Source organism: Daucus carota, chromosome 2, assembly GCF_001625215.2.
Source record: "Daucus carota subsp. sativus chromosome 2, DH1 v3.0, whole genome shotgun sequence".
Lineage (NCBI taxonomy): Eukaryota > Viridiplantae > Streptophyta > Magnoliopsida > Apiales > Apiaceae > Daucus > Daucus carota.
Window position 1 is genome coordinate 41,286,177 of NC_030382.2, and position 25,174 is coordinate 41,311,350.

The 25,174-nt window shown below is 34.7% G+C and overlaps 3 protein-coding genes across 9 annotated transcripts; 1 reads left to right on the plus strand and 2 right to left on the minus strand.

Moving 5' to 3' along the window:
- The first annotated feature begins 211 nt into the window (after window positions 1-211).
- On the plus strand, window positions 212-15,632 carry LOC108209712 (uncharacterized). Of its 2 annotated transcripts, XM_017380771.2 has the most exons (18): window positions 216-350; window positions 2,066-2,275; window positions 2,490-2,556; window positions 3,037-3,220; window positions 4,468-4,520; window positions 9,392-9,480; window positions 10,010-10,246; window positions 10,508-10,572; window positions 11,652-11,712; window positions 11,784-11,901; window positions 11,967-12,048; window positions 12,135-12,207; window positions 12,278-12,339; window positions 13,356-13,451; window positions 14,059-14,213; window positions 14,293-14,389; window positions 14,950-15,027; window positions 15,132-15,632. In XM_017380771.2, exons 1-18 carry the CDS (start codon window positions 344-346, stop codon window positions 15,237-15,239), a joined length of 1,842 nt encoding a protein of 613 aa, XP_017236260.1. In that variant the 5' UTR covers window positions 216-343; the 3' UTR covers window positions 15,240-15,632. The 2 variants fall into 2 exon arrangements, with proteins under 2 accessions (XP_017236261.1, XP_017236260.1); XM_017380772.2 differs by lacking the exon at window positions 2,066-2,275 and having other exon boundaries at window positions 212-350.
- LOC108209713 (GCN5-related N-acetyltransferase 4, chloroplastic-like) lies at window positions 15,590-17,060 on the minus strand. The gene is made up of 2 exons (XM_017380774.2): window positions 16,629-17,060; window positions 15,590-16,038 (listed from the first exon to the last, which is right to left on the minus strand). Exons 1-2 carry the CDS (start codon window positions 16,916-16,918, stop codon window positions 15,753-15,755), a joined length of 576 nt encoding a protein of 191 aa, XP_017236263.1. The 5' UTR covers window positions 16,919-17,060; the 3' UTR covers window positions 15,590-15,752.
- A 1,727-nt stretch (window positions 17,061-18,787) lies between these two features.
- On the minus strand, window positions 18,788-23,763 carry LOC108205672 (uncharacterized). Of its 6 annotated transcripts, none has more exons than XM_017375679.2 (9): window positions 23,615-23,753; window positions 23,197-23,300; window positions 22,302-22,369; window positions 22,060-22,200; window positions 21,426-21,467; window positions 20,865-20,906; window positions 19,899-20,023; window positions 19,336-19,437; window positions 18,788-19,181 (listed from the first exon to the last, which is right to left on the minus strand). In XM_017375679.2, exons 2-9 carry the CDS (start codon window positions 23,268-23,270, stop codon window positions 19,053-19,055), a joined length of 723 nt encoding a protein of 240 aa, XP_017231168.1. In that variant the 5' UTR covers window positions 23,271-23,300; window positions 23,615-23,753; the 3' UTR covers window positions 18,788-19,052. The 6 variants fall into 6 exon arrangements, with proteins under 6 accessions (XP_017231168.1, XP_063943637.1, XP_017231167.1 ...); XM_064087567.1 differs by having other exon boundaries at window positions 23,619-23,744; XM_017375678.2 differs by having other exon boundaries at window positions 18,817-19,181; window positions 19,896-20,023; window positions 23,636-23,763.
- Between the last annotated feature and the right edge of the window lie 1,411 nt (window positions 23,764-25,174).

Below are 25,174 nucleotides of genomic sequence, written 5' to 3' on the forward strand. Positions count from 1 at the left end.
TTACTTGGACGGTTATGATCTTCATTAAAGCAAACCTTTAACCAGGCCCATCCTTATCGGATCACTACTAAAACACACAAAAAAAAAACCCAACATAATCAAAGAAACCACTATCCAATATATTGGGCCCTTGAAGTCGACAATCAAAAAATCAATAAACAAGACCAGGCTATCAGCCCAGGCCCATCGCATTTGAAGAATATACTGCAACAGTACAGCTAAGCTCACTAGCTGTGAAATTCAATCTGTTTTACAAATTTTTCTCTCTCGTGCTCTCCGCTCCGTTAGTATACATACATATATACACACAACTTGAGTTCTCGGCGAAATTATCGGCGATCAAATGGCAGGTGAGCTTCAATTATTTATATTTAGATTTTTATTGTACATCTATCTGTTTTCATTTACAGTTATTTATTATTTGAGTAAAACAAACAATTAGTTGATTCTATTTCATGTGTAATTAACTGTTCCGTAATTTTGATTATGCTGCGTGTGTTTTGATGTTTGTAGATTAGGCATTTCTATAATTTGTTGATTGTTAAGTTGAAATTTAATTGAATTTTTCATGTTCTAGGAGTGTTGCTCGTGGTAATGACAATGTAATTTTATACGAGTCAACATAGGATGAGTATAATCTTTGTTAGTAATGCGAATTTAGACTGCTCCGAGTCCTTTTCATTGTTTCCGTGGTGCTAAAAGGTGTTTGTTGTTGGATTTAGGAATATTGTGATCGGTTAGTTTTTAAAAAAGACTGATAGTAGTGCTGTAGTCAGTGAGGTTTTGCCTCATCATTCTCTAAAAGTACAATTGTCGTAGCTGTGAGAATGATGTTGTCACACAAAGCCCTTCAGAAAATTTTGAAAGTCGTCTTCTTAATTCTTAGCACGGACCTGACTTGCATGATGAGATTGAATTTTTTTTTCAGCAAAGTAGGAATTAGTGTTCTCAATAAATTAGTGTTTGGTGGCGGAATTAGAAATATCATGATTCGGTTAGGTTTGAAATTAGCTTACAATTCACAATTCGGATACGTGACTCCTAATTCGTGATAGAGACCAATCTTACGAGAATACTTCAACATTTCTTTTTAAAGTTGCCCTAGCTTAGAGCCTGTTTGTGTAGGCTTTAAGTCAGGGGTTTAAAGTTGTTTCGGACTTTAAGTTGAAAAATGTCTATTTGTGTAATAAGTCAGAAAATGACTTAAAGTCAGAAATAAGCCAAAAACTCATTTAAGCAGGAGTTAGTTTGAAGTACTTTTTCTAGTGATTTAACTGTTTATAACTTCTTTTTTCTTTATATATAAAAGCTACCCATAAACCAATTTTATTTTTATTATTACATTTTTAATAACCCATAAGTGATTAATAAGTCAAAATTACTCAAGCAGACATTTTAAACTCCTAGCTTATCACATTAAGTCACATCAAGTCGTAAGTCACAATTCTAAACTCAGCCAAAGGAGCTCTTAGTCTTAACTACCTACCTGATGTGGCAACCCAGATGTGAATTATGCACATAGATTTTCTTGCTATAACATTCCAAGGCAAGGGCTAGGTTCCCTTTTCTGTTTTTGACTCTATGTAACTTTTGGCTGTCTTCGATGGCTTCTTGTTATATTTGCCTCATGGTACTCTTGTGTATAAAATGTTTAATCCCAAATTAGGGTCATTCAGGTGCTACACACCAGGACTGTGAAAATTGTTGTAGTCAGTTAGGTGTTTATTCATCATTATTAACGAGTACAATCATTGCAGCTTGCGAATGCTGTTGCCATGTAACACCTCTGCAGTTTTAAACTCTTCTTAACAACAGGCATGGAAATGACTTGCATGATAATATCGTAGATTTTCTAACAAATCGATGATGAATTAACAATGTTGTTGCAAATATGATCAAACCTGTAGAGGAACATTATAAGTGCAATTCATTAAGTGGCTACCTTCTAGCAAGAACTTGTTGAAATAAATTCTCTCGGAGAGATGTTAAACATAAAAATTAATTTGAACTGTTATTGAAGCTATATATAGTGAGGAATCTGATAGAATTTATATTTTCTATGCAGCAATTTCTGGAAAAATATCACAAAATGTTTTGGTTGCACAGTGCTGCAAACAGAACAGACAGTCCAGTCCCCAATGTCAGAGGGATAGATTTGCCCCTGTCACACACAAATTACTTTCCTTTCCAGGAGTTAGATTGTCGTGGGATGGAACCTCCACCATGCAATCGCATAGATTCTCAAAACTTAACCGAGGAATTGTTTACTGCAACGGTCCGTTCTAGATTCTCACTGTTTAGGTTGAATTTAATCAACCAAAGATTTTGGAACCCATGTAATAGTTTAGTTGTCTGGTTGTTTTTCCAGATAAATTGTACTATCCACTAATTGACACATCTGATTACTTTATTACATAGAGTATTAAATGCTGTAATATAAAATTTTCTCATTCTACGGATTTAAAATCTTATACGAACTCTCCTTGCAGTTGCTCCATCTGCTACAGTAATACCATCTCTCGAAAGAGTTGATTTCCTTAAGCTTCAAAATGGCAGGTGTGACATTATCTTACACAGCACACTTATCTTCTTAAATACATAAAGATTTTGTATATATATTCTACAGACTTCCATGATAATCTCTTTTTCCTCTGTATCTGATATTAAATGGTAGTAAATGATCTGCTTATACACTTAGCTTATAAAGCTAGACTGCACCACTCAACTTAAAATAGGACAACTTATTAATATTATGTTAGGTCCAGTTGACTGGTCTGGTGTTTTGTTGTATTTGGAATGGGGCCTATATCACTGTGATCCTTAATTAGAGAGCTAGGCAACACCAAAAATTAAGTGCCGTCTCAAAATATGTAATGTGTGTACGACTGTACGTATCATTTTGGTAAAAGAGAAATTATTGCTTAAGTAATATATTTCTAGCCAGAAATGTTAACAGGATGACATCTGTGAACAGTTTGCAATATCAAATACAGATATGGAATATATATCCACTTGGGTTTACATATTTTGGTGCAGTGATATTCGTGGTGTTGCTGTTGCTGGTGTCGAGGGGGAACCTGTAAACCTCACTGAACCTGTGACAGAAGCAATAGCAGCTGCCTTTTCCGCGTGGCTTTTGAATAAAAAGAAATCTAATGAATCTAGGCGGCTGAGAGTTTCTATTGGCCATGATTCTCGTGTATCTGCACAGAAATTACAGGTATTGGCTACCAATATGCTTACTGCTACTTAATGTCTGAATAATTCGTAATAGCTGAATATGATCATTATTCATGAGATAATGGCTTTAGGTTGTCTTCCCAAATGCTTGTTGACTTGTCGCCTTGCTCTTTCTCCTTAATATGTCCGAACTTGGGGCTTGGGATGATTGATGGAAGTGAGGGGGGAAGAAAGGTTGTTGATAAATAATAAGTGGAGAATGTGTATTTCTTGCCTTCAGTTTTGTTATGGCATCTCAGCGCTTAAAAAAGTCATAGGTCTTTCTTCATCGTGTCTAGACCTCTATGCATTGCTGTGGCATCTCTTTGTTGTGTTAAATTTTATGGACTAGGCTACATTCCAGACCCAAACTGCTTCGAGCCGACCCAATATGTTTCTTCCCATTTGGGCTATCTCATCTTAGACCCTCTGTACCTACACTTATGTTAAAAGGTTAAAAATGATGTTTCTGATGGAAGGCAGCTGGCTTTTCAGTTTAAGTGGTTTCTTATTTCTGTTAAACCCGGCTGTGGCTAATCCCAAATGTTCATGCCTAATTTTCCTTTCTTATATGTAACATATATCTTACTCGGATGCTGACCATAAAATTAATAACTTATAAATAAGGAACCCAAATTTTGCATCTCAGCAAAATGGGACTCTCTCTGTCCCAATTTAACTGATCTTTGACCTTTTGACACACATACTAAGGTGTATACCCTGTCAATTTTTTTTATTCTTACGTTGAGTTTAAGTTTACTTCTAAATTTTTATTTGATTATAAAGTTTTATAGAAGAATAATTATATTCAAATGCTATTTTTTTCAAACCTTAATATACATGTCAAAAAGTCAAAAAAGTTGAAATGGGACAGCGGGAGTAGATTCCGAGACATGCTCTAATATGAGACGCCTTACCTTGAAGTTTGTGATTCAACTAATTTATGATGAATCTAGTTTTAATGAGAAAGTGCTAGACTTGTTTATAGCAATAATATATAGATGTTACATTGATGCTTGACATACTGTAGATATGGTTAATGTGCTTAGATTGTTAAAGATGTGAATACTTCCTTATGCACCATCTGATTGTGTTTAATTTATTAAACATACTTGATTTCTTCTTCATGGATTAAGAAAATAGATCAACTAAAGTCTCTCAGTCTAAAAGAGATTGTTTGTCTAGCATGTGCCAGTCATGAAGATTCACTAGTTCACCCTTTCACTATGATTTTATCGTAACTTTCAGGACGCAGCATCTCGTGGAATTGCCGGAGCTGGCCTGGATGTTGTTCAGTATGGGTGGGTATGCCGTTACATTATGAATATGCTGTCTAATCATGATACTCATTATTTATATTTGTATGCATCTAGAGTAGACTAATGCTAGCATAGCTTGGATCTGAGGCTACTAGACTAGCCTCTTATTTTGGCAATTCCTTTATGTTAGATGGATGAAAATTCTATTACCTTGCAATTGAATCCTTCAATTATCTTACTTTAGGTGATGCCTTTGCCCAGCCTTAGTAATTATTAATTATGGTTTTTGTGAGGGGGAAAATGTGCAGTTTACCCAGTGATTAATATATTAGGTCATTCATTAGTGTAAGATGGGGTAAATCTCCTTGTCCGGAGTTCTGTATTCCCTTGTATATATATCAGTACATACAGATTCTACATGGAAACTTAATATTGACAGAACAATACATAATATATATTTTGGGAAGTTTCTTTCTCTAACACACCCCCGCAGTCAGAGCGGGAGGAGGATGAACGCTCAGACTGGATCTGAAATCAAGGAATAGATGCCGAGGAAGACCCTTTGTGAAGACATCAGTGTACTGGTAGGAAGAGGGAACATGAAGAACTCGAACACGGTCTAAGGCAACCTGTTCACGGACAAAATGTATATCCATCTCCACATGTTTTGTCCGTTGATGTTGAACAGGGTTGCTTGATAAATATACAGCACTGACATTGTCACAATATACAACGGTAGCTTTACGAATTGGACAATGTAATTCGAGTAAAAGATTTCTAATCCAACAAGATTCTGCCACGACATTGGCAACACCTCTATATTCTACCTCAGCACTAGAACGAGAGAGAACAGCCTGTCGCTTAGAAGACCAGGAGACCAAATTATCACCCAGAAAAACACAATACCCAGAAGTAGATCGACGGGTGTCAGGACATCCTCCCCAATCCGCGTCAGTGTAAGCTATCAAACTTGACACTGGTGTTGAATACAGATGAACACCATAGGTAGTAGTACCTTGTATGTACCTTATAACACGCTTAAGAGCATTAAAATGCGGTTGGCGAGGGGCATGCATATATAGGCAAACCTGCTGGACTGCATAGCTAATGTCAGGGCGTGTAAATGTTAAGTACTGAAGTGCACCAGCCAGGCTACGATACAATGTAGGATCCTCTGCTAGATCCCCTTCATTAGCACTTAATTTTGGTTTTGTATCGACCGGAGTGGAAACCGGATTACAATTAGCCATTCCTGTCTTTTCAATAATAGCTTCAGCATATTTTTCTTGGCTTAAAAACAGTCCTTTGCTATGGCATTGCACTGCAATTCCGAGAAAATAAGTCAAAGGCCCCAAATCTGTCATGGGAAACTCAGCTTTTAGGCTAGATATGATAGAAGAACGAAGGAGATCAGTAGAAGTTGTGAGTGCAATGTCATCAACGTACAGTAATAGATAAGCCAGCTGATTGTCTCGTTTATAAATAAACAAAGAATTGTCCTGAATACTGTTTACAAATCCTAATTTCCTTAAGAATGTAGCCAAGCGATGATACCAATCCCTGGGAGCCTGTCGCAATCCATATATGGATTTCTGAAGAAGACACACATGATCTGGAAACCTCGGATTAACAAATCCCGCAGGCTGATGCATATATACTGTTTCATTAAGATCTCCGTGCAAGAAAGCATTTTTGACATCTAGTTGATGTATAGGCCAAGATTGTGAAACAACAAGACTAAGCACTGTATGAATTGTTGCAGGCTTCACCACTGGACTAAATGTCTCAAAACAATCAATACCAACTAGTTGATTTTTACCGTTGACTACAAGTCGTGCCTTGTGACGTTCAAAATTACCATGCTTATCAAATTTATTACGAAACAGCCACAACGAATTAATCACATGTGCCCCGGGTGGACGAGGTACCAATTTCCAAGCACCACTAGTATACATAGCATTAAGTTCATCTTTCATAGCCGCAATCCAGTTGGGGTCTTTAAGGGCCTGAATGTGAGAACGAGGCACAGGACTAGGAACAGAGGTAGTGATGCTATTAAGGTTAAATTGATGCTTGGGTTTGAAAATACCGTGTTGACTTCTGGTAGTCATACGTGAAGGAACAGAAGCTTGTAGAGGCTGGACATTGTGAGTGGGGATGGTATTGACAACTCTACGAGTATATACTTGGCCAAATGCACGAGGAGGACGATTATGGCTATGTAACTGAGAAGTAGCTTGATGAGATGGTGTGGACACAGGTAGGGAAGGAGATGATGAAGATGTATTAACCTCATTTGAAGATATCACGCTCGGTATGCTAGGTGCAACCGTTGCTTGAGCATGATTTGTAGTGAGATGATGAGTTATAAAGGGTGAAATGTCACTATTCTCCAAAAAATTATAAGATTTAGAAGTCACGGTTGGGATTTTGACAAATGGAAACTCGGATTCGATAAATTTAACATGACGAGAGATAATGAGTTTATTGTTTGTGAAGTCAAGACATAAGTATCCTCTATGATTGGTGGGATACCCCAAAAAGACACATGGTATAGATCGATGGGAAAGCTTATGTTTAGCAGTAGATGTGAGGCTTGGAAAACACAAGCACCCAAACACTTTAAAATGAGCATATAATGGGATCCTGCGATATAAAATGTGAAATGGGGAGATATTGTTTAGTAATTTTGATGGAATGATATTATGAAGGTAACATGACACTCGCAGAGCATAAACCCAAAGAGAAGGTGGGATGGATGCATGATGCAGAAGAGTGCGAGTGCGATTATTTATAGTTCTGATCATTCTCTCAGCTTTCCCATTTTGAGAGGAAGTGTGTGGACAAGAAAATCTAAAATTCATCCCATTTTTGGCACAAAAATCATGAAATGCTCCATTATCAAATTCTCTCCCATTATCACATTGATATGATTTTATACTTCTCTCAAACTGAGTTTTGACATAAGCATTAAAAGCCAAGAATGTGTCAAACACTTGAGACTTGTACTTTAATGGAGACACCCATAAATAATTTGTAAAATCATCTAAAAATAACAAATAATATCGATGCCCTTCTTTACTTAAAACTGGTGATGTCCACAAATCACTATGAATGATATCAAAAGGAGCAGAGGTTACATTTTGAGAAGAGAAAAAGGGAAGCCTAACATGTTTTCCCGTCTGACAAGAATAACAAAATGTAGATGTAGGCTCTTTGTTACATTGAATAGACTTATTTTTGCTAAGATACTGTAAAACAGAGGGACCCGGATGACCAAGCCGATTATGCCAAAGACCCGAAGAAATAGCAGCTAAAGAAACTTGACTGGAGCTAGATGTAGAAGAAGATGGACAAAGTGGATAGAGATCCCCAGAACTATTACATCTCATGACGTGGCTCCCCGAATGAAGGTCCTTCACAGAAAAACCAAGAGGGTCAAACTCAACAGACACATGATTATCTTTAGTGAATTTTCTGACAGAAACGAGGTTTTTGATTATTTGAGGAGCATATAAAATATTATTGAGTGCTAAAGGAGGGAGAGGGACAGGTAAATTCGACGACCCTTTAGCCACAACTGGAATGCAAGAGCCATTACCAACCAAAATAGATGAATTAATACGAGATGTACTAGGAGTTTTAATTGTACCTGCATTATTAGTGAGATGAGATGATGCACCAGTGTCCATATACCAGGTGTCGTCGGGTGGATTGAAACTCATTGCTTGAAATGCTTGTGCCAAGTCAGTAGGCTGATATGATGGTGTGTCATAGGGCTGTTGGGGTTGGACAGAGGTGTAGGCTTGTTGTTGTGGCCGTGGTCCAGCACCAAGGATGCCTGCAGGTTGGCGTTGTTGTTGCTGGTAAGGGACGCTTCCATAATTGGTCATCGATGTCCTTTGATTTTGGAGTTGTGGGATCGATATGATCAAGCACATTGTCCGCACCAGCTGTGCACTTAAATAATTCAGTCCAAGAAGAGTATTGTACTTTTTCAATATCAAGAGTTAATGGAACTTGATTTTTGATATTTGTAACAGCAAGGGCAGGATGAAAACTGGGTGAGGGAGGAAGAGGAGAAGTAGGAGGAGAAGGAGTAGAAGAATCACCGTCCTTGTTCATGATGAAGCAGCGGTGGTAAAAAATTGCACACAACTAGGCTGAGAAAAAAAAAAAATTAGGGGCTGGAGGCTAGGGTTAGCTCTGATACCATGTAAGATGGGGTAAATCTCCTTGTCCGGAGTTCTGTATTCCCTTGTATATATATCAGTACATACAGATTCTACATGGAAACTTAATATTGACAGAATATTGACAGAACAATACATAATATATATTTTGGGAAGTTTCCTTCTCTAACAATTAGTTTAAAGAAACAACACTTTAGTGAAGTGGTTGTCCCATAATTGAGGCCCCAGGTGCCATTGTTTTAAGGTGTGAACTTTTAAACGAAATTGAAATTACTTTTTATTTTAGATCGTAGGAGCAATTTACTTTTTTAAACATTGTTTAGTTACTTCTCAGTTACAGTGTCATATATTTTATGATTCTGTATCATGATGTTGAATTAGCGATTCCCGTGTGGCAATAATAAACACTCTTAAGACGATATTTTTGTTCAAACTTATAAATTACCAGCCATTTGGAACATAAGACGCTAGTAGCAGCATGTATCGTGCTGATAGGCTAAAACCTATCTAGTTGTACAATATATGCCTTCAATCGGTTATAAGGCCCAAAGAATATGATTGTTTTGTGGTGGAGGTCCTGGACTGGTTTTGAAGGAAAAAGAATGTCTATTTGTCAAATTTAATATTATAAATCTTTAATTTATGCATGGTAATAGGTTTCTCCTTGTTGCGAATGAATAAATTGATAAATTTTGATAATGCCTATATCTGTTTTGATAGGCTAGCATCCACGCCTGCAATGTTCAATAGTACACTAACAGAAAAAGACGACATACTATGTCCCGTTGATGGATCAATTATGATAACAGGTCAGTTCTGAAATGACTTGCTCCCATCAGATATCATGATTATTGCTTCCCTTCCCATGTTTGGATTATGTGTTAATCTAGAAGCGCGTCTTTCTCTATATCTGAATCTCAGTCGCTTAAAAGTTGTTAACCAGCCTCAAGGTGTTAGAAGGAGGTCGTAATTGGATCACATCACATGCTGCAAAGGTACCAATAAAAAAGGGATTTGGTCAAACAGAAATACCCAAGACTAAGAGTAGTTAATAAGAAAGGAAAAGGATGTTAACTACTCATATAAACCATCAAACCAAGTGCAATCAGTTCGTAACATATGATGAATATCAACCTCTCTTTTCTTTTCTTTTTTTGGGTAATCAAGTATCATTTTCTGAGTAATGAGGTCTTGCAATCTTCATTTCTACAGAGTTAGATCTAAAATTTGTATAAAATAAAGATTTGCACTTCATTTGTTATTTGCTATTTATTCAATGTTTTCTAATTGCCTACATTATGAGATCACCTAACTAATACTTTAAGCTATCTGTTGCAGCAAGCCATCTTCCTTACAACAGAAATGGCTTTAAGTTCTTTACAAATGCAGGAGGGCTTGGGAAACCTGATATTAAAGATATTCTGGAACGGGCAGCAGATATATACCAGTGCTTCACAACTGAATCTCTGAAGAATTCTGAGATCAAAGCTTCCTCGTCTATAAAGAGAGTCGACTACATGAGTGTCTATTCATCTGATCTTGTTGCAGCAGTTCGTAAAGCTGCAGGAAATACTGGTAATAATATGATGAAGTTTATAGGGAAATTGTTGTGGCTATTTAGAGCATTAACATTCTTTCTATATGGAATGCCTTGCAGTTCTTTTAATTTAGTTTCATCATTCATAATATTTTACATGGGGATACAAGTTACAATTTTACAGTACTTGTAATTTCTCATGCTATGATTTTCATTGATACTAGTAGCTTCCTATCTCCTTGTACTTGAATTTGCAGTCAAGTCATGTATTTATCCTTTTAAATTCTTTTGAATTTTAGAAAAGCCATTGGAAGGTTTCCATATAATAGTTGACGCAGGCAATGGAGCAGGAGGTTTTTTTGCTGTGAGTTAAATTAATTTTATCACCTCAACATCAATTATTTCGCTTGTCTTTTTCCGTACTGAGTTGAAATGTGGTCAGATAACCAGTACTTTGGACCATCTTTTTCTTTTTTCTGTTTAAAATATGACACCTAGATTAATTAACAAATAGAAACCCACGAACACAATAAGCGATTTATACCAAGAGCTGTTATAAATTACTGAAATGATTGATAATAGAATGATAAAACCCAGTGGAACACAACAAAACATCCACTAGATCTAACCCCCAACGTTCGAGAGGTTGGCTCTCTCCAAGTACTACTCTCTAATATAAAATGTCTCAAAAATCCCTCTCAATCCCTGATTTCCCTTCTTTACTTATTCCCCCCGATTCCCTATTACTTAATTTCCAAACCACACTTGGTCTTTTCAAATGACGTCTTTGCCCTGCTTCTTTTTTCTCGAGTATGTCCACGGTCCTGAAGTGTTATGTTAGGCCGTAGCATACTTCATGCGAATCATAAATTCATATTCACTTCAACAACTCTTGTGACTTTAAAAATCTGTACAAGCATAATAGAACCGATTAGATCCATCATATATCTATTCTGAAACTTTGTAACTTCAACCACATATTCCAGTCGTTGTCTCTTGTTTATAGACATACTCTCTCCATTCCATACAAACTATCTGACTTGTTAATCTTAGATATACTAAAGCTTCATTATTGTTCTCAGAATTTAACGCCTGAGAATGTTTCTGCTATGTAATCTACGGCCTGAATGCTTAATAATGATATATTGATATCAAATTTTAAGCGATGGTGTCATTGTATACTACCGCCTATGATAAATGGGCCTCAATATGGATTAAAAAATAGTTTCAATTGTAATCATTTTGTGGAGCAGAGGGACCCTTTTTTTCTCCACTTACTATATATGAAATTACCTGACTCCCTTAAAAGAGATGTAATACTTGTTCATAATTCATGCACCAGTCGGTTGCTGTGCTCATGAGATACGAAATATAGTTTTTGTGACAAAATATGTTTCTGTTGCTGTGCCAGTACAAGATAGTAACTGAATTTGTAATGATCAGGGAAAGGTCCTTGAACCTCTTGGGGCTATTACTTCTGGCAGTCAGTTCTTGGAGCCTGATGGTAAGTCTTAAACCAAAAAATCACAATTGAAAATCAGTACCTTGCTTATTTTTAGGTTAAATTATATTCAGGTTTATTTCCCAATCATATTCCTAATCCTGAGGACAAGGCAGCAATGAAATCTATAACAGAAGCAGTCCTGAGTAACAAGGCTGATCTGGGGATCATTTTTGATACAGACGTTGACAGGTGATATGCGTAAATTTAGTTCTTATAGTTTTTGATGGGTTTTTATTGATATAAGGTCTTCCTAGATCTGCTGCTGTGGACTTTGCTGGTTGTGAGTTGAATCGAAATCGCTTGATTGCTTTAATGTCTGCCATTGTTTTAGAGGAAGTAAGTGTTGATAGTCACAGTTGTCATTCAGTATGCTATATTGGGCCTGAGTCTGAACTATCTTCCCCTTTCATTTCCTACTCTAGCATCCAGGAACAACTATTGTCACGGACAGTGTAACATCGGATGGATTAACTACATTTATTGAGAAGAAGCTGGGTAAGAGGAAATTCAAGCATATTTGAATTCTGTTGTCTTGGAAGTGTTTATATGTCTTAATTTATCACAGGAGGCAAGCATCACCGGTTCAAGAGAGGCTATAAAAATGTCATTGATGAAGCAATTCGTTTGGTAAGCTTTGTATTCATCTGAGAACGGTTATCTTACATGACTTCAAATGTTATGATGCCTTGTTGTGGCAGTTTTTTTAGTAGAAAAAGTTAACCATCGAGTACAACTGTACAGTTGTTATCCGCATATTTTATCAGCATTTAGTGATATTGATTTTTTGGCCGTATGTGGTTCATATATATATATATATATATATATATATATATATATATATATATATATATATATATATGCAGTTTTTATTTGTATTTTGTAATATTGATGTTTTGTCCACACATGGTTCATTTAGATTATATCCTCTTTTCTCACTATGCCTTCCCTCCCGCCTTTCTTGATATTTAATTCTAATAGAGATAATGCCAGGCTTTAGGTAAATTAAGTATTTTCAGTGTGCAGTAAAGTAGAGAAAAGAAACTATAATCTGTTGAGTGCCATGCAGCAAGAGTAAACTGGATGCAGGAGGTGACAGGCTATTAATTTTACTATGATTTATTCTATAAATTAAAGTGAAGAAGTACTCTACTTGGCTGAGAACTGATATAAGGAAAAATAAGCATATGGTTAAGTATTAATAAATTGTTAATGTGTCTTTGCATCTTCTATATCATTTGTTCATATTATAAACACTCATTCACATGATTTGTTCTTACTGCAAATAAGTGATAGTTCTAAAGAATTATACGCACGTCTTTTAACCTAAGGGTCAGAACTTGGTGGTACTGGATCCAAGTACCGGGAGCTTGGCTACATTGTGTTCTCTCTAGTTCCCTGATGAGAGAACATGATTCTGCTTCCCATGATTATCTGCCAAATCAATGCTATCCTTGAGCAGAACAAATACGTGATAGATGTATATATATTTCATGAGAACTTATACTTGTATATGTATACCAATACTATCCTAATTGTTTCAATACTCGTATATTCCCATGTTTTATGTTTATGGTAAGAGTTTTATCTATAAAGTATTCACAACTTTCTTCAGAATTTAAGATAACCAAAAGTTATGTTTACAGAACTCAGTTGGAGAAGAATCACATTTGGCCATCGAAACCAGTGGTCATGGTGCACTCAAGGAAAATCACTGGCTCGATGATGGAGCGTACCTCATGGTAAGCTGCAATGCTAAAATAGTTTGTATGTGTTGGAGAAATGCTCGCATTGCATTATTTTTTCCAGCCAAAATTTTGTAAATTTTCATACCAAATACTTGTATTCCCAGGAGAAAAGGTCCAAAATATCATAAATTAGAACCTGAAGGCCATTAATATCACAGGCCATTAGTATGGCCCTTCCTATCACGCAATAACGAGGTCTGAACTTGCGTTTTAACGAGATCCATAAAATGTAACATAACTTCACGTTTTCCAAAAAATACTTTTTAAACTTAACATAAACCTTTAACAATCTTGCGTTTTTTGTTCATTTTAAAATATCATTTGTTAGTTTAAATGTATTGTATATTGCGTTTTCATATTAAAACATTTTAATAGGACGGCAACATAACACGCCTTTGCATTCTGTGGAAATGTACGTTCATATTGTGTTTTTCTGTGATATAAAGGGCCATCTTCCCGACATCGACATGTGATATTAAGGGCATTTTAACTTCACATTGTGATAACAAGGGCTTACACCCTATTTCCAGCAGGCATGTGAGTGTACTTCATTTTCACTTCACCATATATATGATATGTTTTCTTTCCGGACTGCTTGCAGGTTAAACTATTAAATAAACTTGCATCAGCTAGAGCTTCAGGACTAGGTGGCGGCAGCCAAGTTTTGACAGATTTGCTGGATGGTTTGGAAGAACCAGCTCTGGCTGTTGAACTTAGAATAAAGATTGATCAGAATCATGCAGATTTAAAAGGAAGGTATGATTCTGGATGTGGTAATGCCAGATGAGTATATAATGCGTGTGTGTATATTGCTCACTCGGTATAGTTATTTCAGATCTTTCCGGGAGTATGGAGAGGCTGTATTAAAGCATTTGGAGAACATTAGTGATTCAGATCCAAAGCTTCAGAAAGCTCCTGTTAACTATGAAGGCGTAAGATCCCTGACTTGATAATTAAACAGTCTTGGTTCTTCCCGGAAATGTCTATTTTCTACCAATCCATCTTTTTTCCCAATCATAGCTGTCATAATTTAGTTACTTAAGCCTTAAGATCTGGAATGAGATCTATTACATCTCTTGTTCAAGTTTTTGTTAATACCAAAAATTATTCCTCAATATTGCAAGTTTCAACTTGAATAAACAATATGTATCAATCAATAAATTATACTTTAGCATTCTGTAGTAACTAGTAAGTAGTATGTTAAAGTTCCTGTTTTTGCATTCCTGTCCTCCAAACTCCAAAAAGACAAAAAAAATAAGATCACACTTTTGATAATTAAAATATGTACTTAATTAGAAGAGCTGAAGAGGTGTGGGTGAGTGGACATAGAACCTTAATTTGACGTCTAGACAGGTTTGTAGAGATATTCTTCTTGTTTGTTTAAAAACCCTAAAGGTCATTATATTAATCTCCTTGTAACTTTTCAGGCTAAATTAGTTGAAAAAAGTCTGACATTCAGCATCCATTGCTTTCATTTCTTTTCACATAACAGGTCAGGGTTTCTGGTTATGGTGGCTGGTTCCTTCTTAGACTTTCACTGCATGACCCAGTTTTGCCCCTCAACATTGAGGTATTGTAAAACAAGTCTCGACTTTTGACTGATATATTATATATTGTATTGCTCTGAAGTATTACGACTAACTAAAAGCTTGAAATCAACTGAACTGGTTCCAGGCGTCAACCAAAGATGATGCTTTAAAACTCGGACTTGCTGTATTGTCTGCCGCAAATGAATTTCCAGCTTTAGATACAACTTCATTGACAAATTTTGTAAAAGTATGAGATCGAGGAGGCTTTACAAGGCGACAACACTTTGACTCTCCATCACAATTTTGTCACAGTACTTTCTCTGGTTGTACGAGCCTGTGATAAGTGTTTTAGGCTTCAGCAGAATGCTAAAGTATGACGTTCTTGAAAGTGGTTGTTATATGGACTATGGTTGGATGAAATGGTGTTTATACAGTCTGCCCATAAAGTTACAATAGATGTGTACATGTAATGATATCTCCACTATTGTAGACGCAGATCTGAAACATACTGTAATGTGATCTTTATAGTACCGTATCGAATAATGTTTCGCTATGTATTTTCTGCAATTGCATTTTTAATATTCTTGTAGAACTTGAAACAAATTCACTCAAAAATAAGTAAATAAATACTCTCGTTATATACACAGTGAAACAATTTCCATCAATTCACTTGCTAGCATCAAGTCTTGAATCTTTTTTCATCTCCCAACTCTATGTAACATCATTGTATATTTCTACGAAAACTAGTACTATTACAGCGATATTATTAGCTCTTCTGGGTATACAGGAGTTTCATCATGAAGTTGGATTTGATATTGTTTGAAGTCTTAGGTTGAGGCCATTTTGCACCTTCCGGAACCTTTATGCTTTTGAAACCATGAGCTCTATACAACTCTATAGCGCCGATGTTGTTTAGGTCACAGTGCAATGCAATTGCACGGCATCCCCAGCTCTTGGAGTAAGCTTCTGCTTTGACTATGAGCTCCTTGGCTATTCCTTTTCTTCTGAACTGTTCTCTGACCAAAAGATCTGATAGGTACGCAACTCCAGTTCTAGAAGTATATAATGAGACAGTAAGACACTAGGTCAGGGATATATTAGGACAACAGCTCATGTATAAAGCTAGTAAGCTCCCTTAGTTCTCAGCACTAAGTCCATTTAAGTTTAGTAATTATCATGTACTTAATTAGCCGAATCCAGGCTGTGAGGTCCATTTAAGTTGAGAAGAGCATGTTATTCCATTTTGGAAGAAAAATATGTCATTGTTTAAGTTTAACACTGGACCAAAGATAATACTCCCTCCGTCCCACAATACAAGTCTCTTTTGGAAGAAAATTTTTGTCCCATAATACTTGTCCACTTTTAGTTTCCAATGCAAATATTTTGACATTATTCCAAAATTACCCTTCTTGAAAGTTGTATAACAATTAATAAGGGTTGAATAAGAGTCTACATTCATGAATTTATTAGGGGTATAAGTGAGAAATTTTTATCTAATTAATGTTTTCCTAATATGCGTAACTTTTTCTAAAGAGACATGTATTGTGGGACGGAGGGAGTATCATTATAAAGCCTACATATTATCGCTTAAAGCTACTTTTTGTCAAAAAAGCTTTAAGAAGAGATGACGGCTTACTATTACCTTCTCTGTTGAAGTGGTCCTTCCAGCGGAAGATAATCAGCTAGAGTGTCCATAGTTAGACTCCCAACTACATACCCTTTATCCAGATCAAACTTTTGATCAACTCCGTGACTCTTGAGATCTTGTGTGTCAATCAAACGATCATTCACTGCAACAAAATAAGTTCTTCGGCAACCATTAGGTACAACAGAAAACCCCCAAACAATAGCTAGCAAATTATCAACCTTCATAACGATATCTATTGGGAATGAATATTCTGAGAGGAAGACGCTACAGTGTGCCTTCGCCATTTCCCAACTATCCCCTATTCTAGCTACGCGGACAACAATTGAAGACGATCCATTGATTCGACTGGCCGTGCATATCCCTAAAATTAGATGTGGACGTATTAGTTGGACCCGAGAGAAACAGTGAATATGAACATTAATACTATCATGAAGTAGTCATATAAATCCGAAAAGATACAATGTGACTCATTTAACCCAAGTATAACCTGAAAAGTGTATGCTTAATTGGAATGAAATTAGAAGGTAACGGCATGAGATTCATACCTATTTACCGGAAAATATCTGTAATTTTTATTCTTTCCGGTCATTTCCAACAAACTAAACTAGAACTCTAAACTCCAAGTTTTGTGCTCCGTGCTCCTTTTTCCTTATTTTCCTTGCAAACTTCATCATACAAAACTAATAATCATTTCTTCTCCAAGTCCCTTAAATTTTGTTCATAACTTTTCACTCCATTCCATTCGCTCGAACTTTTCACTCCATTCCATTCGCTCGAAGTGAACACAACCGAAATGACTTGGTTATTGAAACTTTATTGTTTTAAACTGAATTGAACTAACCGAATTATTTTGGTTCGGTTCGGTTTCGATTTAAAAAAACCGAAATTAATCTGTATTGCAATTAGATATAGATCTGTAGTCTGTATTGAATCATACCTGATTGTTGTATGAAGAAACCAAGTTAAAATGTGTAAAAAATTTGTTGTCTGCTGCGATATACTACTCACCACTCACAACTACATAGTGCCGAGGGTTCTTGTATATAAAGCCTGAGCAGGCAGATTGTTTTATATACTCCTCAAGAAGGTAAACAGTTTTTATAAAACAAACCAGAGCAGCAGCACATCACACAGGCTAAACAGACTGCAACTTCAGAGAGGCTCCTCGCTCTTCAGTAATTAAGAAAGTTTTATGTATTTAAGTTTGTACATAATGTATATAAAAAATATATATTTTATATGTAAAAAAATTTCGGTTATTTCGGTTCAAACCGAAATATTATATCAAGAACTGAATCGAACCGAAATTATATTCGGTTCAATCTGAAAAACCGAATTAACCGAAATTCTGGAAAAGATGAAACCGAACCGAACCGAACCGAAATTGTACAGTTCAGTTCGGTTTTACGGTTTCGGTTCGGTTTTGCTCACCCCTAGTCATGAACCACAACTATTACCGTTAAGAGTCAACATTTAACAAAAACGGATTATACTCTAGGAAACAAGTTCGATAATGTTTTAGAATAATTTTATAGCACTTAAAAATTAAATGTTTTATATCATAAAACGATGTCATGATTTAAAATTTAAAAATTTGGAATAATAAATGTTTGAATGAATATCAACAATGTCTTTTTTTTTTTTTTTTTTAAGAAACAATGTCTTATTTTTAAAAATGTCCAAAATTATTATGATCAACAAAAATTTACCTACTCCATTTATATCTATAGCCTCTAGACCTGGCAATTTGCTTCTTATCTTTTCCTATCCATATGAAAATACTTTATATATGTTACTCCCTCCGTCCCTCTCATTTCTTTACAGTTACTATTTTGAGATGTCCTTCTCATTTCTTTACGTTACTATAAATAGTAAATTTTTCCCATCATTACACCCACTATCTTCCCCTGCTATCTCATATTTAACAATAAAAACTACTATTACACCCACTACTTTCCTCCACTATCTCAAATCTATTATTAAATATTGATAGATCCCACCACTTTACTTACTTTTCATCTAACTTTACTATTTTTTATAAATCGTCTTGGTCTCCTGTGTCCCCCTCCAATGTAAACAATTGAGGGGGACGGAGGGAGTAAAATTTTAACACTCTTATCTTTTCCTATCCCTCTGATAATAATTTGTATATGTTAAAATTTTAACAATAATACACAACATATTATTGAAGTTCATACTAAAATAATATTCTTATACTTCTGTTTAAGTGCTTGGATGCGTAGGAGCGCACTTGGGTAACAAATCGCTTGCTATGACAGTAATATATACAGCAGTAAGCAGCTTCTCAATAGCTTCCTGTTGATGACCATGAGGCCAAGTTTATGTAATATTTCAATGCCGCCCTATTGCTCACCGGACCAAAACAAAAACTGAAATCTTGAGCAGGCATGATGATATTCAGTGGATAAGTCTCCATGCTTGATGCATAACTTCATCATCGATGTAAGGACGTAATGACCACATAAGGCTATAGCTCTCCAGTTCTTCGAATGAAGAGTTTAGATTAAGAGCAGAAACAATTTTCTCCTGCAACAAAGAAACAAGAAAATCGCATGAAAACATGTTATCATAAGATGTCAACACTCTTTCCAACATTTTAAAGGTTGTCAAAAGATGGGAATGTTAATAATACTTTTCTTCTACTGTTATAGCGTACTGGAGAAAGGGGAAAGCTTGCTACCTGCATGAAGTAATCTTGCTTCACCATGCTGTATATAACAGCCATCATAGTTGCATAATCCGTAATCTCAACTTTGCGAGGTTCTGATGACAAAATTAATTCCTAAACAAAAAAAAAAACCAAAACTTTACATTATAGTATTAAGGCACATTACTTTCACAAAAGAGAAATCACATCACTTCAGTTGTCTATGATGACAAATTTATAGGACGATTTTTTGGCATAGTTTTGAGATCTTAAGAAATATAGAACAAACAGTTTATGATCTGATGTAATTGTTCCTTGGTAAGTTAGCAGACCCAGACAAACAATCATTATGCACTTCCAATGGTCATAACCCAGAAGAGGTGTCTTGTGGTCGGTGTGGGGCATTAGAAAAGACAGATTGAAATGAAAAAAATTGAAGAAACTAGTCCTACCAAATTCCCTTGCTTCTACAATGATATTAAATTTCTTTGAGGAACAGCTCATATGTATTATGGCAGTTACCCTTCTTGTTTCCTATTTTAAGAAAAGCGTGTTCAACAAACAAAAATATGCATAGAAAAAACTGATAAAACAACCTCGTCTGATGTGGTTCCTGGCAGATGTGTGGTATCCTCAAGTTGTAAATGTGCCAAATTTTCAGCAGAGAGTTCAACAGTTATATCCTCTACAAGGGCTTCAAGTTCATTAACCGTATCTTTTGCTGCAATAACCTCAGATACATTCAGATTACGTATTACAAATTCACAATGCACCCAATATAAGAATAAAATCAAATACTTAATTATATCTGTCTTTTTCGTTTTCAGGGAAAGGAAAAACATGAATTAACTAGCAGTAATTTGTTGTAACATTTAACAACACTCCTTCAAATTCTTGAGTTGCAATTTCCAACTACATAATTATATTCAACAACATATCCTATTTATACACGAGCTTCTTGATTTGAATACTTTCTAGACCCCTGTCCCAGATGTAGTATAAAGCCTTAAAAGCATCTCCAATAGACCCTCTATAATCTATATTATTGAAATATGAGGAGAGAGAACGAAAATGTTGCTCCAATAAACTCCTAGTGGCTCTTTTAACCACTAGGGTGGTTTGGCATTGTTTTTTGTTTTGAGAAACAAAATTTTCATGTTTTCTCTTTTAAAAACTTTTTGATGGTTACACATATTTAATTTTCTGAAAACTGCTTTTCTGTTTTTAATAACAGAAATAGTTTTTTAGTTATGAAGCCAAACAGCCACTAGGAAACTCATCTCTCCCCTCACTTTTAAGAGCTCCACTCCCACTTCTAACTAATAGTAAATAAATATATTCATAAAGACAAACTCTTTATATCCTCACTTTCTTTTGTACTCTTATAAATTCTATTTACTTTTAAAAGTAAAAACTAAATGAGTGAATATAAAGAACATTATTGGAGTCGACAGAAGCTTTTAGCATATCAAAGCACTTAATGAAATAACAATTAAAAGGCACAAAAGGCATACAAACAGTTTCAGATATATTAAAAACTATAGTAAAGAGAAAATTTTTACCTTCTTTTAAATGTTTTAGGAGTCCAACTTGGCAAGTATGCACTGGTATGCAGATCCCAGATCATAAAAGGAAGAGCAAATCTCAATAAGAGTAAAAAACAAAAACCACTAGAGTGGTTTGGCATTGTTTTTTGTTTTGAGAAACAAAATTTTCATGTTTTCTCTTTTAAAAACTTTTTGATGGTTACACATATTTAATTTTCTGAAAACTGCTTTTCTGTTTTTAATAACAGAAATAGTTTTTTAGTTATGAAGCCAAACAGCCACTAGGAAACTCATCTCTCCCCTCACTTTTAAGAGCTCCACTCCCACTTCTAACTAATAGTAAATAAATATATTCATAAAGACAAACTCTTTATATCCTCACTTTCTTTTGTACTCTTATAAATTCTATTTACTTTTAAAAGTAAAAACTAAATGAGTGAATATAAAGAACATTATTGGAGTCGACAGAAGCTTTTAGCATATCAAAGCACTTAATGAAATAACAATTAAAAGGCACAAAAGGCATACAAACAGTTTCAGATATATTAAAAACTATAGTAAAGAGAAAATTTTTACCTTCTTTTAAATGTTTTAGGAGTCCAACTTGGCAAGTATGCACTGGTATGCAGATCCCAGATCATAAAAGGAAGTGCAAATCTCAATAAGAGTAAAAAACAAAAAACAGATTCTGCAGAAGAGTAACTAATGTAAACATCCGCTAAGGAAACCAAGAGACAATACTAAAAGGAGAAACATCTGGCAAGAAAATGATCCAAAACAATAGAAAACTTTAGCTCGACATTTTACCAAACCATCAATCATTTTTACAAAGTGTATGCAGTTCCCCTCAACTCTTAATAAGAATTCAGGTAGATTTTTGAGCTAAAATCTGCTTAAGTTGCACGTAAATTTTCCAAACTAAGACTTTATAGGAACTTTCAGCAATAAACCAATTAGATATATGTAAAAAAATTGCTAATAAAGAGATTTTTGTACAGAAAATATAGAAGGCCAGAAATAATGAAATTATACCCAGAATAGGTATGTCATATGTGGAGGACAGCAGACGTAAGTTGTATTTAAAATGTACATCTTCATTGTAATGCTTCTTTTATCTATAATAACTTGTGTCTTCTCTCTATAATAAGTAATATGTCCGTATGAACCATGTTATAATAAACTCATATAGCGCAAGTGCAGACATGCTTACACTTATTCATATTTTGTACTCTGTTGTGAGTGTTAACACATCCAGCTTCTACATAAGATGAAACCCTCCTGGTAGCATTGGCTTTGATGATGGACTCAACCAAATTAGATGATTTAGCAATTGAAGGTTTTCGAAGAAAGACTGTAATAGTATAGATCATAAGAAACAATATTACTAACAATAAATCTCATTTGACTGCTTGTAATCAGTTAGTAAGAAAATGAATAAATCAGAAAAAGAACCGAGTGCTTGCTGAAAGCCAACAAGAAGCCTACATCCCACGTCCAATAGCTCCTCAAACTTTGTGATCCTAACACAAGTGGACTGATATTAGACGATAAAACACATTATCTTTTAATCAAAAGATATAGGAGCTTATAACTTTGCGCGTGGTGCAAGTCATTAGAATGAGAAAAAAGTTGTGTAAACCCAAAGAGCCAACCCTAATAATAACAAAGTTAGTATGTATAGATCCCGTTTTCTGCAAACACTGTAGCCGTCCTGCTGGAACTTGCTGATGAGGAACAGCCGAACAGGGAAAATTGTGAAATTTTTAATGCTTGAAATTATTCAAGTAATATGGATAATATCTTAATAATGTGCAATTGATTAGATATTTTCTTTACAGCAGAGTAATTATTTATGAGGATGATTATAAAACTTATACATTATAGGGTTGTTTAGCTATTACGAATCCAAATAGCTATTATGTTCCATAGACTGTTATCCAAGTTGGATTGTAAACTCCTACATAATGAGATATAAGTATATAACACAATCAATCTGATCAGATTCAAATTACAGAAATTGACACATATTGGGTGGTTAATTTAGAAATTTATCATGTTTCCCCGAATTCTCGGCAGATCTAAGGATTTAACACATAATGAAATATTACACAATCAATCAGTTATTCAGTTAACACAATTGTGTTGTTTATTATGCTCATTAAGAGGATACTTTAATATAGAGCTCACCAAACTGCATAAAATATCCTTATATCTCCGAAGAAAACAGTCACTTTATCCAAACATTACACTACGACTAAGCTATAATGTAGTAACAGGTTATATATCACGTAGTCAATCCAATAAGAAAAGAAAAAAAGGAATTCAAAAAAGCTACCTGTAAACTTACCTTGTCATAAAATCTGAGAATATCTGATAAATTTTGTCCAATTCTGACATTGATTTTCTTTCTTCTACTTCCATTGTTCCAGAAAACAGTCACTAGAAAATTGACTGCAAGAAAAAGAAAAAAAATCGATATTCATATAAACCATCATGCAAACTCAAAATCAACTGGTTTCCCTTTTCATGATTAACATATATGAAGAGATTATCATGTAAAAATGCATAGATCAAATGATCCCACAAGTTCTCTATCTGGGTAAATATTAACACGAATTGCTTCTTCTGTTCGGTTGGGACACTTTAACAAACAGTTGGAATGCAACGACTTGAGGAGCGCACAGCCGCACACCAGATATGAAGATGCACAAACTAATTGTTTGAAGACCAAAATTAGGTTGCATCAAGGAATAGAAAATACATACTTACGAGCTCAGGCTGCTCACCTCCGCTGGAGTAAATTATCAAAAAAGATATGATAAACCCTTGCAATAACTCTCTATGCAACTGCCATGCTCGATTGTCTGTACAAATTAGAGTTCTAGTAAAAAGAATAAATACCACAAAACAGATATATATTTATAAATTATGTAATTATGTAATAAGTTATTAATCGTATTTAAATAATATATGTTTATATAGAGGGTTACTCCAGTGAGAACTTAAAATAAGAACCGTGAGAACTTCCTTAATTTATCATATTTTGACTAATCTAAACATCAAACTAGTGGGTACCCAATATAAAAAATGTATATAAAACTAGTCTCTCCCTAGCTAGTCAAAAAAAAAAAAATCAAAAAAAAAATCACTGCCACGTCATCAGTGATTTTTTTTTTTTCCCGGCTAGCTAGGTGGAGACCTTAATGATATACATTTTTTTGTGAAGGTGCCCCTGGCGGGGCCCTTCAAATTAATGAGATTTTGACAAATTAAAAAAGTTTTCACGGTTCTCATTTTAAGAAAATTCTCATTTGAGCAAGTGCATGTTTATATATTTGACGATGCATGTATTATAAAATTGGATGTGTTTATATATATGTTTATAATGCATCTTTAATAACTAAAAAAGATATTTTGAAATCCGAAATAAAGGAATCGCTAATAAGATTTTTTGTTTACCTCATTATTCTAAGAGGGGTGTATTGAATTGGGATTTTAAAGCATTTTTTTGTATTTATGAAATCTGAGGGTATTCGATTGGGATTGTTTAAAATCCATTAAAATCTTGAGGTATTCGATTGAGATTTTAAATTATGTTACAAAATCTGGTGGTATTCAATTGGGATTTTAAATTATACTTTAAAATCTGATGGTATTCAATTGGGATTGTTTAAAATTCATTAAAATCTGATGGTATTCAAATGCTGGTGGATTTTTTTTTATTTCATAAAATGATGGATTTTGTGGCATTCTTCAGTGTATTTTAAGTTTTTTGAAATCCCATCAAAATTAATGAGATTTTGAAGCATTGTACCTAAATACTATCAACTCTGCGACATTTTATCAAGAATCCGCACAAAATCAAAATCCTATACAATCCATTAAAATCCATAGACTAAAAACAACCCATTAAAATCCCAATCGAATACACCCTCGTAATTGTGATGAAAGTAAATTATAAATTTTCCAAAAATGGTCGCATATTCATTTTTGATACTAATAGGGGTATATTGGATTGAGATTTTAAAACATTTTTTTTTCATTCATTAAATCCGAGGTATTCGATTGAGATTGTTTGAAGTTCTTTGAAATCTTCAGGTATTCAATTGAGATTTTAAATTATGCTACAAAATCTGGTAGTATTCAATTAGGATTGTTTAAAATTTCATGGTATTCAATTGGGATTGTTTAAAATCCATCAAAGCTAATGGCTTTTTTTTGGATTTCATAAAATGATGGATTTTGTGACATTTTTCGGTGTCCTTTAAGTTTTTTGAAATCCCACCAAAATCCATAAATATTGAAGCATTGTCTTAAATCCTATC

Coding starts and splice junctions, on each gene's coding strand:
- LOC108209712 (XM_017380771.2), top strand. Junction 11,713..11,783: donor TCAGTTCTTGGAGCCTGATG/GTAAGTCTTAAA, acceptor AATTATATTCAG/GTTTATTTCCCAATCATATT. Junction 12,208..12,277: donor ATTTATTGAGAAGAAGCTGG/GTAAGAGGAAAT, acceptor AATTTATCACAG/GAGGCAAGCATCACCGGTTC.
- LOC108209713 (XM_017380774.2), bottom strand. CDS start 16,918: ATGGCGAAGGCACACTGTAGCGTCTTCCTCTCAGAATATTCATTCCCA. Junction 16,039..16,628: donor GGACCACTTCAACAGAGAAG/GTAATAGTAAGC, acceptor ATATACTTCTAG/AACTGGAGTTGCGTACCTAT.
- LOC108205672 (XM_017375678.2), bottom strand. CDS start 23,270: ATGGAAGTAGAAGAAAGAAAATCAATGTCAGAATTGGACAAAATTTAT. Junction 22,201..22,301: donor TGGCTTTCAGCAAGCACTCG/GTTCTTTTTCTG, acceptor ATACTATTACAG/TCTTTCTTCGAAAACCTTCA. Junction 20,024..20,864: donor CCTAAAACATTTAAAAGAAG/GTAAAAATTTTC, acceptor AGGTTATTGCAG/CAAAAGATACGGTTAATGAA.